The sequence below is a fragment of the Anolis sagrei genome, chromosome 4 (genome assembly GCF_037176765.1).
Source record: "Anolis sagrei isolate rAnoSag1 chromosome 4, rAnoSag1.mat, whole genome shotgun sequence".
Taxonomy (NCBI): domain Eukaryota; kingdom Metazoa; phylum Chordata; class Lepidosauria; order Squamata; family Dactyloidae; genus Anolis; species Anolis sagrei.
This window is the reverse complement of record NC_090024.1, coordinates 163410010-163430789: the sequence shown is the minus strand read 5'-3', so window position 1 is coordinate 163430789 and position 20780 is coordinate 163410010. Positions and strand designations below refer to the sequence as shown.

The 20780-nt window shown below is 39.2% G+C and overlaps 1 protein-coding gene across 2 annotated transcripts in view; it reads right to left on the bottom strand.

Moving 5' to 3' along the window:
* Positions 1-1886: 1886 nt before the first annotated feature.
* NEGR1 (neuronal growth regulator 1) overlaps positions 1887-20780 on the bottom strand; it is a 624711-nt gene continuing 605817 nt past the window's right edge. For both annotated transcript variants that reach the window (XM_060773729.2, XM_060773730.2), the window contains one exon: positions 1887-6765. In XM_060773729.2, the coding sequence (XP_060629712.2) occupies positions 6641-6765 (125 nt within the window). In that variant the 3' untranslated portion in view covers positions 1887-6640. The remainder of the gene's footprint in view (positions 6766-20780) is intronic.

Sequence of the window (20780 nt, the reverse complement as noted above, 5' to 3'; positions counted from 1 at the left end):
TGTACCAGCTGGAGTCAAATGTGTCCAACCAATTAGAGTATTTTTAAATAAAAAAATCAGTACTTTGAAATGCACATCCCCATGCTACATCACAAATATATTTTGCAATGATCTTTCTTACGAATGGCTGTTGGCATACTGTAAGTTGAAGGGGAACATTTGTACACACCAACTCACCCTTGGTTTTCTGCTATATGCTGAGTTCATCTTTGAATCCGAACTGGGCAAATTGCAATTGAAACCTTCTTTACATAATGAAGCTCCATGTCATTGCACATACATATAAAACAGGAAATTGTGTTGGAAAAATTAGGGATGCAAAAATAGCTTGCTGTTGGGATTTTTGATTGAAATCTGACTTCTTGCCTCAGACCATGCCACAATGCAATTCTCACATTGTGTTTTCTGCATTTTTCCCCATTATGTTGGCTAGATTTTATGCAAAATATCTCTGTGCTCAGCTAATGATTCGCCTCTGCTGAAGCAAAGCACAGATACACTGGAAGCACCAAGAGAGAGGCCAATTGGTCACATAGAAACAACCACCCACTCAATGTGGTTACTTTTACTAATCCATTCAAGAAGATAACAGCTATTCCATTTTCTCTGTTTTGTGCATTTCAAAGAAATGTGCAAAAAATTCTCTTGAAAATGCACAACATCCCTCCAGTGGTATCACCAAAATCTCGTCATCTCATAGCAAACACAATACTTTTGTTTTAGGTCACTGAAGAACACTCAACCAGAAATTATATTCCTAAATGAATCTCTATCACTGACCACTAGGGATCTCTCTATGGCAAGTAAATTCTGGTGAAAGTTGAGCAAAGTAAGAAATAGTGTCTCCTTGGGAGGGGAGCATTGGGAAATGAAATGCAATGAAATTGTTGAGATTACTTGTCTTAATTTTAGGAAAGTAAAATATCCTTTACAAATAATAGAAGCTAGGGTAAACTGGGTTAGCTTTTTATTATCCCTACCTCTAAAGAGAGGAAGTTTAATATTTCATTTTAGACTGCTGTCCAATACAGAAATGATAAGAGTAAGTTCCTTTGATTTCAGTGACACTCAATGGGTCTTGCTTATAAGTAGACACATGCTATTAGTCACCTCCAATTTAGCTATTAGAGGATACAAAACACAAGTGTGTTAGTATGAGCATATAGCTGTCACATTCATAGCAAATACTTTAAAGCAGGGAAAATCATGAATATACTGTAACATACATGAGATATAAACTAGCTGTCTGTTTTGTATATCCAAACATCATTTCAAGGAATACATGAAATTTTTAACGTACCAGTCAAACCCTACAAGATGTTTCAGAAAGAGAACATACATAATTTGAAAAGTGTGCTTTAACTTTATACAGTTTTAATCTTATTATGGCTCTCTGTTATGCTGGTTTCTATTTTTCATGAGGCTAATCCTTTCTCTAATAGATTTCTTTTGCTACAGTTTCCTCATCCACATTACAAGGGGGGACTCATTTGTGTTGGAACAGAGATCTCCTCACTGAACAAAGAGAAGATTCTCCTGGTCTGCTAAGTTTAGAAGGACCAACTCAGGAAATTGTATTGAAAGAAGAAATTGTGCTCAAATAGTGCACTGATGAACTCTACAAGTGTAACTGAAATAAATTTCCTTTCACTCCACACTCACAGTGCTCCATTAAACAACTATAGAATATTTCTTGCTGTGGTGTGCAGAAAGACTGAAAAACAAGGCAAGCTTTGCCCTTCATTGGTAACCATATTGTTTTGGCACTCCTAAGAGAATAACTTGCCCCTCTTGATGAACGGCCATACACAATCAGTTGGCAACATTCATTTTGATGGATTACATTTTGGCCAGGCTCACATCACATGATTATCTACTTGCAAGGGTTAAAGGTGAAAGTTTTATTCAGGTTTATCATAATTTCCAGATGCACTTAAACAAATGGCAGAAAGCCAACAGATTGAAATGGATTTGGATGGGAACATTAGTCATCACTGTACAAAAGATGAGTACTCCCACCTGGACTCTCACCATAGAGTTCCACCATGGCTTTGAATTTCTGACACAGTCTACTTGGTGAAATAATACTTTGATGTGTTAAATACCATTTTGGGGGTGGAGAATGAGTCTCCCCACCCAAAAATATTATGACATATGGACTATTTTCCTCAGACTGAAAGTAAGTGCATACTGAGGCTTTAAGGCATATCATTTATCCATGTAAATACATATTTTGGTATACACATTCTTAAGTGCACACAGTTGTATGGGGAGATGGATGTTTTGGTCAGCATAATGTTGAGCATTGATTCTGAAAATGTGCAAAATACCAAAAGCAAAACTTCCCCAGCTTTTTGTAGTGGTGACTTCAAGACTTCTGTAGTTAAAAATAAAGCACAGCCTTGAAGAATAGAGATGAACATCGAAACTATACTTCATTTTAATTTTGAATAGCTAATTTCCCAGTTAATCTTTTTTTTTAAAAAAAAACCCACCATTCATATTCGCCATATTGAGACATCTCTACCTTCAACCAGCATCACTATCTACAACACAGTAATTGCAACCTTTTTTTCCTCTATATGTTAACCTGGCAACAACACAATTGTAGTTAAGTGTCCTGATTTATCAAACAGATTACCACAATTTAACTATTCAACACTGGACAATTTATGCGTAATAACTCCTCCATTGTACCACTTGGAGCTAATCCATTTATTTTTCATATTTTTCCATAACTGGGAGAAATATAATTGTGGTTGTTTAAAAACGTGAACAGCAATGATATCAACTAGATGAGCACAGATTATCATGTAAGAAATAAAAGAAAGCAAACATACCTCACAGTTTAAGGACTAATAAACTCTGTAAATTGTTATTATAATTTGCAACAACCAACACAATCCACATCAAATCTCAATAAATCCCAAATTGTACAATGATTGTATAGAAAAGGTTTACCAAAGAATTAAGAATATTTTTTTGTTTGATAGTTATCCTATAAGCACATAGACACATGCTATTCTTTATAACATAATTATGGGACTACTTTGTGCAAAACAGTATACACGTGTCTGTCTTGGAAGGATTAGGCTCTTTGCTGACTTTTTAAAAAAGAGCCTTTGTGGGGCTAAGCATGTACTGAGACATTCCCAATATCACAGTAAATACCTATAGGACTGAGTCCTCGTTTTATACATACAATCATCCTCTTGAATGAGCAGGGAGATGTATTTTAAAAAACCAAAACAGAAATCACACCCAGGAGAAATTCAGAAGCTGGGCTAGGCATGGGGCTAATGTGTTTCAACTGCAATTGTGGAAGAAAATTCCACACACACACAAACTTTACTAATCCTTTCATCACAGGTATTTAATAAAAAATAAAATATCACCCTGTTTTGCTGCAGGAGTCATCAGACTGCATGTGCTGGGGAAGAATTATGAACACTGTTAGCTTGACTACAGAGTTGGGGCGAGCAAAGGTATTAAAAGCTCTTTGTGCATGGGGAAAGCAATGGTAGGTACTCTCTCTCTCTCTGAGATGTTGTTGAGTACTGACAGAGATACTACTTTCTGCAGCACTGCTCTTTCAGTCCGTTGAATGTATTCTATAACTTTAAAGCTGCAATACAAGGGGGAACAGAGAGTAGCCATAGACATTCAAAATTGCAAGGTCAACAGGATGTGCGAGGCTCTTACATTTCTTGCTCTCTGTGCATTTTGGTAAAACTCTATAGGGGGCAGATGAAACAACTACCAGACATTGTTTAATCCACCCCCAACAGTCCACCAAGCAAAAAAGCATATAAAACACCCACTGGAAGTTACTTCCTGTACCTCTGGAAATCTGAACACTCAGACATACCAAAGATCAGAATATCATATCAGATCAATCAAATATTTTTGGGGTTTCCCCCCAAAAATGCCATCCATGCAATGTCAACAGTTTTATAACATAGATATGAAAAGAAAACATTTTATTAATGAACAAAACCTAGCATGATTCAGTGATATTTTACTGCCATCCAGTAGGATCTACATAGCAGTTCCTAACTCTTGTTAAACTGGATATCCTTCATAATCTACTCTTGGCATGTTACTGTGGAGAATGGAATTAAGGAGCTAAAGATGTTTATAATGTAAAAGTGTATGTGAACTGATTATGTTGATTCTAGACAACAAGTAGGGAACAAGCTCTACTGAAGTGTGTGTGGAACTGAATATTTTGTGGCGGCATTGCAAAATGCCCAAGTATTTGTATTATGCACATCTTAACCTTCACTTTCATCCCACTTGTTTTGGGTTTAATGACTGGTGATGTAACTGTTCAATACAATGCATGTCTTTATTTGAAAATCACAGCTTAATGTACTTGAATTACACCATTGCGGCCTCTTCTATGTCTAGCTGAGATATCACTAAATTGCCCTTTGCTTTTGAGACCATGACATCTACACAAACTCATTCTGAGATACAACAGCTTACTTTATATTCTCACTAGTTTGCTCTAATGCACTTTGCCGTGCAAACCATAACAAGTGCAATTAAAGAGACAAGCTGTTATCACTCATCCTGAACACAAAACAAATACATATGTCCTCAGTCAAGCAGCAAAGAGCAATTTCTCCCTACTTGTGACGGAACCAGAATAAATTCAAATGAAACTCTTTAGTATTTCCTTAATTCATACTACAGTAACATTTGTAAGGAATGTTATAGATGTTATCTTCTATTTTTTAGGTGCTAGTTTTAACTTTTGTCATTTGTGGGTGATATGTTGTGCCTATGAGTATGATGCTACCAATTTTCACATTATTTTCCTCCCATTTCTTCTCTGAGACATCATTTTTATAATCATTTAAAGATATGTTGCTAATTAGATTGGGTTTCCTAAGGTTGTCCATGTGCACTGAAGCAGGACTTGCAGGATATGGAACCTGAAACATGACTTGTTGAGCAGGAAATGCAATGGTTATGCTATACTAGGAACAGAAATTTAACAACCTATCATACTATCATAATGAAGACAGAAGAGAAGTCATATCCTAGTCTGTGTTCTACAGTGGTGGTCCATGAACCAGTGCTGGTCCCTAAACCATCTGGTAGCAGTAGCTGGAGAGTTTCCAATAACATCAGAAACAGTTGTAGCTGATTGACACAAATATGGTTTTGGTGGCACAACAAATTACATCAAATAGTTTAAGAAGTAATGCTCTATATGAAGTCAGTCTTTCCTTTTCTAGAGTAATAGATTTTCCATAATATATTTCCCACATTGTGTGGCATCATAATGCTACAACACATTTACAGATCCTTCTCCACATTAACAGGTGGAAATAGGACTCACATATATTATTGAGCCACAGAAGGCATGTGAGAAAGTTTTTCAACCACATCTGTGTTGGAGAGGAAACACTGGTTTAATGTCCATGAACACTGACTTTTGGGAAAACTTTGAAACAGTATTAGTATGCTAACAAAATCCAAAGAGCTGCTTGTATATGATAAAAAGACCCTTTAAACAGGTTTTTCATAACTAAGCACTATGATCTATACATGAATCACCTTAATACAGGATAAATTCAACAGGAAGAACCATACTGCATCACTAATTATGAAAAATAATAAAGGGATGGTCACTTTCTGTGCATCCTTTTTTTAAATTCTGAACTTCTGAACCCAGGAAATGTTACATTCACAAATAAGTCTCTGAGAGATACCTGCTGTTTGTACAGATTTCAAATACATGTTGTAAGTTCCATCTATTAACTCTGTCTGCTGTGCTCAGTGTTTGCAAGTGTCCCTTTATCCCACTGGTGGCATTCATTTTACAACCAATAGCACCTTTGTCCTTAAGAAGAGATTGACATCCTTGAGCGTAGCATCTACCAAAATATATATATATATATATTTATATATCTCCCATTTGACTGAGAGGAAGAGAAAAGCAGTATCTTATGAAGGCACACCCATGCTGAACTGACAAAGAAATCAAAATCATAGCATAACTGCACAGTGCAGTTATATTACAAAGCTCATTCTTGAAATCTGAGTCTCATGCTAGAATAAAATCTAGATTTGTTTTCTATTTTTGAAGAAATGAATCCAAGGCAATATCATTTAGGATTTTTTTTTCATTTAAAAAAGGATTCTATATCAATGGAGATAGAATCTTATTTAAAGAGGGAAATGAATGCTTGTATTGCAGCCTTAAAGATCACTTTTTTAAACTGCAATATTTGGGTTCTTTTTAATGTAAACTACGGTCTGCAAAATCAGCAGACCATGACTGAATGCTTTTGAAAAGTTATAGATTACAAACATGAACTCACAATTAATATCCTCTAAAAGTAATTTCAGAGTTTTCACGTCTTTCTTGTAAAAAATAAAGAAACAAAAAAGAAAAAGAAATAAAATGAAAAAGGACAATGTGTACTTCCTCACAAGGTAATGCAGCTAATAAAAAAGAGAGTAGAATTAAAGTATTTACATAATGAGCAATTCTACAGAAGGCGATCATCCCCATATAAGCACTGCTGATTATATCCCACGCTGCTTTTTAACAAACTCTACCAGATTGGATCCAGTCATCAGCACTTTCAAAGAATCCTTAAAAGCTTTCCATGGTTCTTTACATTTATTGTAGAATGATGTTCTTCAGGTACATTATGCTGGTGTAAGAGGACAGTGTCAAGACAAGGTACCAGCAGGACAATAGAACTTCAGCACCTCCGGTGATCCCAAGCTGGGTCGTACTTGGAGCTGGAAAGAGAAGGATACAAGTTAGTGAAAATGTCGATATTATTTCACCACTCATCTGTCATTTTTTTCTCAGAAAATATACTAAGAGCTAGGATGATGTCACAAATAAATTTCAAAAGCTAGCAAATAGTAGCAAATACGAGATTAAAAGAAGAAAATATGCACACACACACACACACACACACATATATATCCCTCCACATTCACCGGGATTAGGGGCACAGGACCCCTGTGAAAGTGAAAAACTTTTATTACTGGTACAACAAAAAAAAATTTATTGATTAGCCAGTTGGCCTTATCAAAAACAGACAGTGCAAACACAACATACATATTACTGGTACATTATGGAGCACTACTTCCAGCCATTTCAAGGCACAAGGTTCTTGAGACATACCGTGTTAATGCTGACACATGAATGATCAAAACTGGGAGTTAAAGATGTTTCACTTGGGGTTTATTCTATGAGAAATTGGTTCATTGCCACAAGACTTGGTTGTGCTTTTCCTGCATGGCAGGAGATTGGACTAGATACCTCATGTGGTCTTTTTCAGCTCTATGGTTCTATGATTCATGTGTGTGTGTGTGTGTGTGTGTGTGTGTGTGCAGTCAAGGGTGGGGGAGACTCAATGTTGCTATCATTTGATGTTAAGTTGAAATAATATGTTTTGTTCTTTTTTACTTATTAGACTAGGAGATACATCTTGTGTCAAGTGAATTTAATATGCTTGATCACATTTCTCAGGACTGAACCATGTTCTTCAAGTATGGGCACTGCTACAATCAAGTCATCTGCTATTGTATGAACCCCTGTGATTTCTCCAAATGTCTCATAATTCCTTTGTTGAAAGACTTCACATGTTGACCTAATTCCAAAAGTAGACTGAGACATTTGTATCTGCCCCATGGTGTGTTCAAAATGCATAGGTCAGCAGGCTTGCTGTCTAATCCAATTTGCCAAATCCATCTTCCGCATCCAGAATCATAAAGATGGTTTTACCAGCCAATCAACACTGAAGGAGTCATCTGTTGTCACTGGAATTGAACAGTGTTGTCTAAGTATACCTTTATTAAGTGTTCTGGGATCCAGACAAAACTGCAGCATGCTGTCTCTTTCTCAGTGATGGCCAAGTTATTAATCCATGGGGAAGAGATGCAAACATCTTGAGTATAATTCTTTCTTCTTCTACAAGCTTCACTGGATTCTAAAGTCTGTCCAACTTTGGAAATGCTTTTTTTTGTATCCTTCAATAACGGATATGACTGCTGACTTTGTGAATATATGATATATCTCTTGAAATTCTCCAGGGTTCATGAAAGTTCTAGTATAATCCATTTAATTTAGTTCATTGTGGTTTGTGGCAATTATTTGTATTTAAAGAAGAGATGTTCAGGTATCTTAGGTGGTGTGGTCATGAACATCTAAAGACAGTATTTGTACCTGAATACAGTGTATCATTAAAATGATCCTCTGTGTCCCTGATTCTGTCTTAAAGGCTTAAGATGCAACTGTCTTATGTTATGCAGGAAGGACCTTTACTTCAAGCTTAGCATCAAACCTAGATTTTTTTTAAAGGAAACATGAGTCATGACCAACAGGATCTAATCCATGTTAACCATCTGATGACCACCCCTGGTGAATGTATGAATATAGACTTTCCCTATTCTGTAAAGAAATCTCCCACGGATTTGGGGCAAGGAATCCTGAAAAGTAGATTAGCCAGAAGCAGTAATGATATGCATCTTCATTTAGTCAATATGTCTATTTCCAAAGTCAGGACAGACTCTAGTGGATGCATTTTGCAACAGAATAAGTAGAAACTTTTTGTGAAAATATTATATTGTAGTATTGCTAGTTTGTAATGCTTAATGCTCATGCCAATTTGTTACATTTTCCTATATTTTGGGTGGATGTGAAAAACTTTGGAGATGTGCATTTTGATCCTTGCTTCTGTTTGGTCATGCATCTATATTGTAGAATTAATGCATGGATTTGTAGTATGTTAAGGCACCAGCCTCTTTCAACAGTAAAACTACAACCCCCAGGATTCCATAGCATTGAGCCCTGGCAGTTAAAATGGTACCAAACTACATTAATTATGGGACAGATGCATCATGGCACAATGTTGCAGGAAGGGAAGGTTGGTGTGCAACAATTTCAATAAAATTACAGTATGACTCCATATCCATGGTGGATTGGTACCAAGATCTCCCATGGATACCTCAAATCATGGATAATAGCATATCCTATATTTTGAGTATACTTGAGCCATAGAAAAGCATTAGATGACTTACAAAGGCCCACAAATGTCTGTGTGTGTGTGGGGGGGGGGGGTATTATTTGAAGTGTGTATAAGTTAAATCATGGATACTAAATCCATGAGCAAAGGGGCCTTGCTATATTTATAAAAGTAACTTTCCAAACTCTAGATTACTCATGTCAAATGCCAGGCCCATGGGATATAAGGGATATAAGATCGGCCCAGGGATATAAGATTGGTCTCCTCCCTTCTGACATTCCATAAAAAGATTAAAACCTGGCTCCTCGAACAAGCTTTTGCTAATGCAGCAAAATCAGGTAAATATGTAATTACTGAATGACTTGACAATGCAATTGGATAATAATTTTAGTAAGGAGTCGCTGATGATTATGTTATTATAGCTTTGTACGGTTTTTATATTATATGCTAAATGTTTTAATTGTATTTTATAATTGTTGAGGCATCGAATTGTTGCCATCTGTGAACTGCCTTGAGTGTGAACTGCCTTGAGTTGCCTCCAGGCTGAGAAAGGCGGTATACAAATGTGGTAAATAAATAAATGGTAAATAAACAAATATGTGGCCTGTGAGGCTTTCAATTACAAGGGCTACATAGTTATATTTATATGGTCTTAAAGTTATAAATGGCCCTTTGAAGGCAGCCATAAGGCAGATATGGCCCTTGGTGAAAATGAATTTGACACGCCTGCTCTAGGCTTTGTTGTTTATTCATTCAGTCACTGCCCCAGAGTCACTTCTGACTCCTTGTGACCTCATGGACCAGCCCACACAAGAGCTCCCTGTAGGCTGTGGCTACCCCAGTTCCTTCAAAGTCAAGTCAGTCACTTCTGCTCTAGGTAATATAATTAATATCTAGATTTTCAAAGAGATCATGTAAACCTCAGAGACTAATAGCATTCGTCTCTAAGGCACTACAACTTCACTAAACCTATTGGTATTGCAGCCTAAGATTGCTTTGTCCTGGAGAGCTTTAGATAGAAATCAAGAAGACAAGTGATCTTTCAGAAGGCATTGTTGATGCCAGTAGTTGTATCTGCAATCTGGTTGGTATGTAATGGTTGGCCTGCTCCAGGGAACCAGGATAGGGGCTCTCGAATCCCAATGTATTACTTTAGCTTCAGAACCAAAGAGGGTTGCTTGAAGTCACTGACATCAGTAGAGGGGGGGAAAGTAGACCATAATGGTCATAAAAATAATTGAAATATCATCTCATTCTGCCCTCTGATTCACAGAAAAACAGCATCTTAATCACTGTGCGTGCTCAGTGTCTGAATATTCCGTGCAATGTTGTTGGGGAAAACATTATACATTCTAATGTAAATATGAGATTCTAATGTACATTTGAATCTAGATACAACCAAAATCAATTCCTGTGGTTCTCCCATTCAGGCTTTTTATAGTTGTAGCAGACTGTTATTGTAGGTGCTACTGATTTATTAATGACACCCGAGTGATAAAACTACAGAGGTAAATGACTCTGTAAGCTTTCTACAAAGTTCCTGGAAGGTACCAAAGGTATCTGTAAAGCAGATTGTTTTGGTAATCAACTTTCAAAATAAATGACAATGCATTTAATTCTAGGTGCCCACAATTCAGGTCAAGGGTAAAGCTAAAGAAAAGTGGAGATGCAAATCAAGGTCTGACCTCAATTTTGTATCAAGCCCTGGACACAGAACTTGGGCAAAGCAGGTGAATTAAATGAGGTTGAAGTTGTTGAAGCAAATTAAATGAAGTCAAAGTTGTCAAGATGAATTAAACAGTGTTGAAGCTGCTGAAGAAAATTATTCAGAGACAAAGATTTCAAATGACCCCAGTCAGTTTAGTCGGTTTGGCTAATGAGCAGCCCCATTGGATGTCATCAGTGGATTTGAAAAGCTTTCCTTGTCCCAGCTATAATCAATCATTGAGCTGCCAGAGAAGACTCCAAACTGCATGTCAGTCCCAATAGTAGATAGAATGGTGCCAGTCCTGAAGTTTTAAGTAGAAACCGGCCACTACTCTCACCTCTCAAGCATTTATGATGGTAGAATGTTATCTTTGAAAGAAAAGAACCACAACTTCACTGATGGTTCTGGCATGCTTTGATAAGACAAAATTATAACACTATTATTCCACTTTAACTTCCTTAACAGTTCCTGGGATATGAAGGGATATTCAGGAAAGGATATTTTGAATTTCCAGTTAGAGAGCTCTGGCATCAAATCAAACTACAACTCTAGGATTTCATATGGTTCAACCATGGCTGATAAACTGGGATGATAGTAATATATTTGTATAGTGTAAAAAGGGGCAGAGGACTGCTAGAAGATTCTACTCAGAAAGTGTCACAGAAGACAATTGGAAGGATATTATGATTGCAAATCAATGTGCATCTCACCCTTTTGCTAATAAGGAAAGGATAACATGTATGAATTTTCCCCTTCTGTTATCACAACAAATCTCTGAGAGAAATTAGAGTTTTTATTCATTACACACACACACACACACACAGGCTTTTAAATAAAAATGTTGACTAAAATGGTTTTCTGAGCATTTTTGGTACAGAAAATCATTTTGGAATTAAAAATGTAATGCTTCCATGCGCAAAATGTTTTTCATTCTACAAAAATGGAAAAATACTAGAAAACAAGAAGTCAAAGGCATTATTGGTATTTTTTAATCTTGTTGAAAGATAAAAACTCTTTATTGCACTTGACAATTTTGTTTAGTGTGATTCCTTTTCTTTACTTTACTTTTTTTGCTTTAATGTTTAGTGTGATTTCTTGATGTATCAAGATTTTTACTGTCATAAAGATGAAAACATGTACAAATATTCTTTACATCCTTAATTTGAACACAACTTATTTTACATTTGAAATCCTGAGAAACAATATCACCTATTGAAAACTAAGCTCTTTTATTTGCTAAAATACTTCGCCCTAATTAAAAATGTAGTTAGAAGAACACAGTTGCATTTTTTTTTTGCATAAGAACACTATTATGTGTTTATGATAAAATGGTATATGATGATGGGGGGCAGGAAAAGGCAACTAGTATTAGGCTGTATCCAAGCACAGCTTGCAACCAGACCATCAGGGAATGGTAAGTCTCTTCTGAAACTGATCAGAAACTGATGGCTATCTATTTTCATCTGCCATCACCCCGAAATAAATTCCCTGGTTTCTGTCCTTCTCTGATGCTTTCTACTAACCCATATTCTCAAACTCTTCTAATCTGGCAGTAATGGTTTTGACTAATTATTATCTCAATTATTCCAGTTTTCAACTGGTTTTAAAATGTTCCAACTTCTCTTTTCCTCCTCCTCCTCCTCTGTTCAATTGTTGCAAACTGAATTCAAAGTACAAAAGTAGTTTCCAATCCATTAATTTAGCGGGGGAGGGGGCAGGAGGGAGGAAAGGAGGGATGGAAACATGCTCTTTTCAGTGGGGTTAGGTAAAATTGCTACAGCCTCTCCTATAGCCCTATCATACATGGCAGCCCCTCCCCTTGTGCCATTCTGCCAGCAAGGGTGGTCCTACATGCTGCTCTCACACTTTCCCCATCACACTGGGGGAGCATTATTTATTTATTTACTTCATTTATATACTGCTTTTCTCAGCCCTTAGGCGACTCAAATCGGTTAACAGCAGCAATTTTAATGCACACGTTACAAAACCATTGGAGCATTTAAAAACAATAGCATAACAACAATTAAACATCAATATGATAAATCATTCACATCTCATCACTAGAATCAGAATCCAATCTCATCATCCGTTATTCCGTGTTCCTATAATCAATTACACTGCCTAATCGAATGCCTGTTCGAACAACCAGGTCTTCACTTTCCTCCGAAATGCCAATAAGGAGGGGGCCAATCTGATATCTGTAGGAAGGGCATTCCAAGGCGAGGGGCCACCACTGAGAAGACCCTGTCTCTCATCCCTGCCAGGCGTGCTTGTGATGCCGGCGGGATGGAGAGCAGGGCCTCCCCAGATTATCTTAATGTCCTCGCTGGTTCATAGGAGGAGATGCATTCGGACAGGTAAGTCGGGCCAGAACCGTTTAGGGCTTTATAGGCTAAAGCCAGCACTTTGAATTATGCCTGGTAGCAAATTGGCAGCCAGTGGGGCTTGCGCAACAGAGGAGTTGTATGCTCCCTGAGTGCCGCTCCTGTTAGCATCCTGGCTGCCGAGCGTTATTTATTTATTTATTTATTTCGAGGTTTTATATACCGACCCTCTCACCTTCAAAGAGGGATTCAGACTGGTTCACAACATGTGTTAACATACAAGAGTATACAATAACAACACAATGCCACTTCATTACACGATTAAAATATCAGCACTATACACATTAAAACATTATCATCACAGTTAAAAGAGCCAAATCGTCCGACACCATCACAATCCCATTCATCGTCCTCCTTTCATGTGGGCAAAGAATTAAATCAGTTGTCAAATGCCATGTTCCACAACCAGGTCTTTGTTAGTTTCCTGAACGTCATGAGGGAGGGGGCAGTTCTGATCTCTAATGGCAGGGAGTTCCAAAGTCGAGGGGCCACCATCGAGAAGGCCCTGTCCCTCGTCCCCACCAGCCGTGCTTGCGCAGGCGGTGGGACCGAAAGCAGGGCTCCTCCAGACAATCTTAGTGGTCTTGATGGTTCATAGGGGAGAATACGTTCGGAGAGGTAAACAGGGCCGGAGTCGTTTAGGGCTTCATAGGTTAACACCAGCACTTTGAATTGTGCTCGGAAGCTAATCGGCAGCCAGTGGAGTTCGAGTAACAGTGGAGTGGTGTGCTCCCTGTACCCAGCCCCCGTTAGTAATCTGGCTGCCGCGCGTTGTACTTGCTGCAGCTTCCGGGCAGTCTTCAGAGGCAACCCCACGTAGAGAGCGTTGCAGTAATCTAAGCGGACCATTTGAAGCTTCCAAGCAGTCTTCAAAGGCAACCCCACATAGAGAGTGTTGCAGTAGTCTATACGGGATGTAACCAGAGCGTGGACTACCGTGGCTAAGTCAGACTTCCCAAGGTATGGGCGCAGCTGGCGCACAAGTTTTAACTGTGCGAATGCTCCCCTGGTCACTGCTGAAACCTGAGGTTCCCCAACAGGGCAGAATTGTGCTGCCTCCAATGGAGCCAGCAAATCTCGGGAAGGCTCCATGTTGGGAGGGAAGTATCCAAGGATTCTTCCACTCCGGTTGGGGGGCAGGGCCTCCACTGGAAGTCACACAATGTTGTGTGATGGCCAGCATGGGTCTCCATACCCCAAAACAGGCTGAAAGCATCCTAGGATGCTGAATTTGATAAGTGTGATGAGGTCACAGGTTGCATGTTCCTCTTGATTAATAACTTTTGCTATCTGGTCCACACTCAAATATTTCTTGCCCACATGTGTGCTGATGTTCATACAAATCACTCATATGGCTCCTGTGGAGTGATACACACAAGGATCAAAGGAGGGAGATGAGAGGTGATGGCCTTGAATAGGCTCCTACTCCCTCCCCCCAATATGTGACTGGGGATGGTGAAGCCTGCTCTGGTCTCCTCCACAGGGGGATTCAAATCCCATGCATCTTAGACGTCACCTGTTGGTTACGTGTGGGGCAAATTGCTACAACCTTTCCTAGTTCCATGATCCTCATGATTAATAGCTTTTGCTATTTGGTTCACGCTCAAATATTGCTTGCTCACGTCTGCTTATTTTCATCTGTGAAATGTCTGAAGCTATAATACCCTAAAAGGAACAGATACCAACCAATCTTGGAAGCTAGGCAGAGTTAACTCTGTTCAGTATTTGGAATAGGAGATGGCCAGTGAATACCAGATGCTGTGGCTATATATTTTAGAGGAAGGAGCTGACAAAACCACTTCTGAGTATTACTTGCCTTAGAAAACCCTATGAACCCTATGAAATCCATGAGATCACGTTGATAGGCGATTTGAAGGTACACAAACACACATGCTAAGTCAACCCAAAGTCAAATGAGATCACTGGTATTAGAGAAGCAAAGCTGCCCTGTGCCATCTATGGAGTTCTACTAGGGCTTCCATCTTTGAATGAATGGATGAATAGCCTTCTTCCACTATCTCACATATAAACCGGTACATAGTTTTTGAGCTCTGCCTGCCTGAACTAGTGAGGAAGCAGCTTTTGATTACTACAAACGCTAAGCAACCTGGCCAGAGGCCCATCAGACTGGCACCAAATGCTGTATTTCTTGGATATTTCTTCATGGCTTGTCTGACAACATATGTTTTAAAAATATACTCTTTTATTTCTTAACAATGTAGAAAAGCTAGAGTAAAAGATTATACATTCAAGGCAATGCATGCCTTCTTTAGTGTTTTCGAGAAAGATTCATCCCACCACTGTTTCCTGCACAGCAAAGGAGAACATGACCAAGCAGTTTAAAATGACAACAGTCATTGATACCCATTCTGAGTAGAAAACAGTAATTGAATTTCTCACAGCTGAAGAGGGGCTGCCAGCCAAGATTCGCCTCTGCATGATGAATGTATACAGACTTCTACATGTTGTGAATGCTGGATGAACTCTTTGAAAACTGTGCTTAAAGCTAGACCTTAGAGCAGCCAGCAGGAATAACGATCAACAAAGGGAGCGCAGAGATGACCACTGAATTGGTCTGCTAAGACTGACACCTCATGTGTTTGAGTTGAAAGAAAATATCTGTATCATTTAATGTGCTAAGCTTGACAGTCAAGCCATTTGCACGTAAAGCTGCAGGACTGAAAAAGAAGTATTGTCTTCTCTGACACAGAAGATGCCAGTCCCTGGTGAGGGGCATTAAAGAAGCAGAATATGTGGTCTGCATATATGCAATCTCAGTATGCTGTGACAGGAGCCCCTGGTGGCACAAGGGGTTAAACCCTCGTGCTAGCAGGACTGAAAACCCACAGGTTGGAGGTTGGAATGGGGGGGGGGGTCATGGATGAGCTCTCTGTGTCAGCTCTAGCTCCCCATGTGGGGACATGAGAGAAGCCTCTCACAAGGATGGTAAAACATCAAAAACACCCGAGCATCCCCTGGGGAGCATCCTTGCAGACGGCAAATTCTCTCACACCAGAAGTGACTTGCAGTTTCTCAAGTAGCTTCTGACACACACACACAAAAGTATACTGTGATGAATAATAGGAGGCCTGTGTATAACTCGCATAATCCTAACTCCTAGATATAGCATTTGCACATCAGAATGCAATTTTCCTTTGCATTCTGTAGATATAGCATTACAGCCATAGACAGCACCCAGACGTATAGTTAAAGTGGGAGGCACTTGCTTTTCCAAATAAAAGTGTTGTTCCCTCTATATGATTTTCCTTCTTTCCACAAATTTCTAGCATTTTAGGGAGTAGGATACTGAAAATCAGTCATGAATTCACATTTTCTGTGTTGGTTAAGATGCCAAAATGAGGATGAATATGCAAGCTAGAAGATGCTGCACCAGTTTAGTACTGGGAAATACAAGATTCCACTTCTCTCATCTTCCTTTCGCCACACTGGGTTAATTGAGTGTAAATTACTCAGTTTGTAGTATGTTAAATAAACTAGAGATGAAAATAGAAACTGGGACATTTTAATAGCAATTGAAAAAAAATTGGCCTGCAGAAATAGTATAGTGTCTACCCCTCTATTCTGCCTTGATCAGACCACACCTGGAATACTATGTACAATTCTGGGCACTGCAATTGAAGGGAGATGTTGACAAGATAGAAAGTGTCCAGAGGAAGACAACTAAAATGATCAAGGGTCTGGAGAACAAGCCTTATGAGGAGTGGCTTAAAGATTTGGGCATGTTTAGCCTTCAGAAGAGAAGGCTGAGAGGAGACATGATGAGGACCATGTATAAACATGTGAAGAAAAGTCATAGGGAAGAGGGAGCAAGCTTGTTTTCTGCTGCCCTGAAGACTAGGATGCGGAACAATGGCTTCAAACTACAGGAATGGAGACTCCACCTGAACATGAGGAAGAACTTTCTAACTGTGAGAGCTGTTCAGCAGTGGAACTCTCTGTCCCGGAGTGTGGTGGAGGCTCCTTCTTTGGAGGCTTTTAAACAGAGGCTGGATAGCCATCTGTCGGGTTTGCTTTGAACGTGATTTTTCTGCTTCTTGGCAGGAGGTTGGACTGGATGGCCCACGAGGTGTTTTCCAACTCTATGATTCTATGAAAATCAAACTGACATAGGTGTAGAATATGTACCTAACTACATGGAGTTCCTAAAGGTCACTTAATTTGGGTTTGGATTCTTGTTTAGAATTTTCAAATTAAAACGTTCAGAAAGAGTTTTTATATGTATTTTAAAGTTTGTACATAAAGTAGAAATAAGTGGAATAATTTTGTTAGCATTTACATGGAAATGTGACTCAGAGTAGAGACAGAGTGATCCAACACTCCCCAGGCAAAGTGATGGTTTGGCAGAAAAAGGTCCCTTAACTATGCTTGTTTTAAATTCAGAGAAACAGCAGGTGGTATAACACATACACAAAGGCATCATGTTGATTTCTAATGCTTCTTTAATCATCTTGGAAATAGAAATACCATTAATATTTACTAAGTAAAGGGCCTTCCTAAGCTTAGTGGCAGACAAAGCACAGGAGATGTAATAATATTAATGGAAGAAACACTCAAAAGTTCATCACATTGTGTTTGCTTTGTGGCTCTGCAGTCCCCTGAGTTGGCAATTTAATTGTGTTTTGAATAGCAGACTAAAATTTCCCCTCATTTCCTGGTAAGAGAAAGTCAGAGGCACAGCTGTCACACTCTTGACAATTTCCAATTTATGTTGAGATATCTGCTTCTTATTATGCACAAGCTCTATCATGAGCCAAACATTACTTTAACTCCACACAGAGATGCTTCACCTAATGCAATAAATTCAGAACATATAAAATTAGGCCCCAATTCGGAGACTTTCATTTACATGACCAGGGCTTTCAGCTCTGAAGCGCGCAGGCCTCATTAATCACCTGAATTTTCAGTAATGCCGAAACTAGCACAGTTCTCTTTTACTTCCTTTGATTAAAAAGCAAAGTTAAATTAGAAATCAGTATGACAAAACCAACCTTTCATTTTTATCAGAAATCAAGCCAGGATGATCAAGCATGCTGTAGGTGGTATTTCATCTTATCACATTAAAACAGTTTCCCCAATGTACGAGCTAATCTGGATTGTTGTGACTTCTTAAATAAGTAGAAAATTATGCAAATCTGCTTTCCTTGGTATGAACTGCAAACATAATACATCCTATCTAGATTGTAACAAAGCAAACATACCTGATCTACAATTTGACTGTGATCTTTTTAAAAAAGATGCTGTATTATTTATAAAGGTTGTTTCAGGTAAATAAATAAAATCTCTTTTTTCTAGCACTAAGAGATCACATAGATCTGACAGAGACACAGGGAAAAACTCTGCAGGCTGGTAAGTACAGACTACTGATATGAGGCCTCCCAGGTATATCCATTGGACTGTTTTATCCCACCACCATAATCAGCCCAAAAAAGTGTTTCTTACTAGACTGGCAGCTTGCGCTTTCAGCCCTAAGTACCGTATATTCCGGCATATAAGACGACTGGGTGTATAAGACGACCCCCAACTTTTCCAGTTAAAATATAGAGTTTGGTATATACTCGCCGTATAAGACCACCCCTCTTCCATCGCACACCAAATAAAAATAAAAAATAAAAACATCAGATTTGATTTCAAATCCAAGACTATCAAAGCAGTATCCAGCTCTTTGGCTTAGAAATGGAGATGAGCGCCAACCCCCAGAGCCGGACACAACTGGACTTAACGTCAGGAGAAAACCTTTACCTCACCTGTAAACTCCTGTATGTTTATTATTTATTTAACAGTTGTGGGTCCATGGAGCGTAATAAAGTTCTATAAATTTTTACCTTACCTTACCTAGAGTGAGACCAGGGCCGGGTCCAATGTCCTTTCCCCAACAACAACAACAATAATGGAAATCTAGAATTGGAAGGGACTCCAATGGCCATCCAGTCTAACTCTAATTCTGCCAGACAGGAACACATGTCCAAGCCCTCCCGACAGATGGCCATCCTTCTACTTAATAATAGCAATAACAACAATAATAGCAATAACAACAATAATAATAATAGAAGGGACCTCAATGACCATTCAGTCCAACCCCATTCCTGCCAGGCAGGAAGACACAATGCAAGCCTTCCTAACAGGTGGCCATACAACTCTGCTTAACAATAACAACAACAACAGAACGCTAGAGTTGGGACTCCAATGGCCATCCATTCCAACCCACTCACTCCTGCCAGGCAGGAAGACACAATGCAAGCCTCCCCAACACGTGGCCATCCAGTTCTAGTTGCCATATATACTCGAGTATAAGCTGACCTGAATATAAGCTGAGGCACTTAATTTTACGACCAAAAACTGGGAAAATTTATTGACTCGCGTATAAGCCAGGGGAGGGAAATGCAGCAGCTAGTGGTAAGCTGAGGGGACATAAGTTGTCATAAAGCCATCTTGTGCAGCTTCCAAAACCCAACATGTGAGAACATTTTGCACTGCAGCCAGATATTTCCAAGGTCATGCCCAAAGGGTTTGATAAATATACCCTTTTTGAGATAGATCTAAATCAGGCATGGGCAAACTGTAGCCCTCCAGGTGTTTTGGACTTCAACTCCCACAATTCCTAACTGTCAGTATTTGAGAACACAGAAATGCTGGACCACTCTCACAACTACCATGTCAGACTCCACAGAGAAGCCATTGCAATCCACAAGAAGCATGTGGACAATTTCAACAGAAAGGAGGAAACCATGAAAATGAACAAAATCTGGCTACCAGTATTTAAAAAAAACTCCTCTAAAATCAGGACAGTAAATAAAAAACAACACTCAAAAGCAGGGGAAATCCAGACAATAAAAAATCAGGACCAACTAACACCTCCCAACAAAGGATTCCCCAGGCAGGAAGCAGCACCCAGGCAGGAAGCAGCCAGGCTTTGAAGCTGCAAGGCCATTCAATGCTAATCAAGGTAGCCAATGGCAACATTCCCACTTTCCTCAAGCAGACAAGAGTTCTTTCTCCCACCCTGGACTTTCCACAGATATATAAACCCCACTTGCCATGTTTCCAACAGACCTCACAACCTCCAAGGATGCCTGGCATAGATCTGGGCAAAACATCAGGAGAGGACACTTCTTGAACATGGCTATACAGTCTGGAAAACTCACAGCAACCCAGCCAGTAGCTGTTAGGAATTGTGAGAGTTGAAATTCAAAACAATCTGATAGAAAACTGGGACTTGTAGTTTGGTATGGTACTGGCTCTCTTAAACAGGGAAGGCTAAGGACCTTGTAAAACTACAACTCCTGTGATTCCATGGCACTGAATCTGTGGCAGTTTTTTTGGGGGGGGGGATTCCCCTTTAAGAGTAGATGGCCCTTGCACTGGGACTTCCCCTTTAAGGCTGCCTCGTTCTTGGCTGCAGAAACAAAACAAAACGGGGGAAAGAGACCTTTTTCTTCCTCCCTCTGCAGGCTATTTAAAACTTTTAAAACTTAAGAGTGGCTGTTCTTTCAGAGGGAGCTGAGCACAGAGAAAGGAAAGAAACCCCAAAGAGGGGAGAAAGAAGAAGTTTCTCCAGCAGGACTTTCTCGGAGGTGCCTTTGTTTGGACTCTCCTTGAGTAGCACTGTTTGAGGAAGGAGAGGAGAGGGAGAAAGAGGCCGGGAATGGGAGGCTTGGGGGCAGCCTC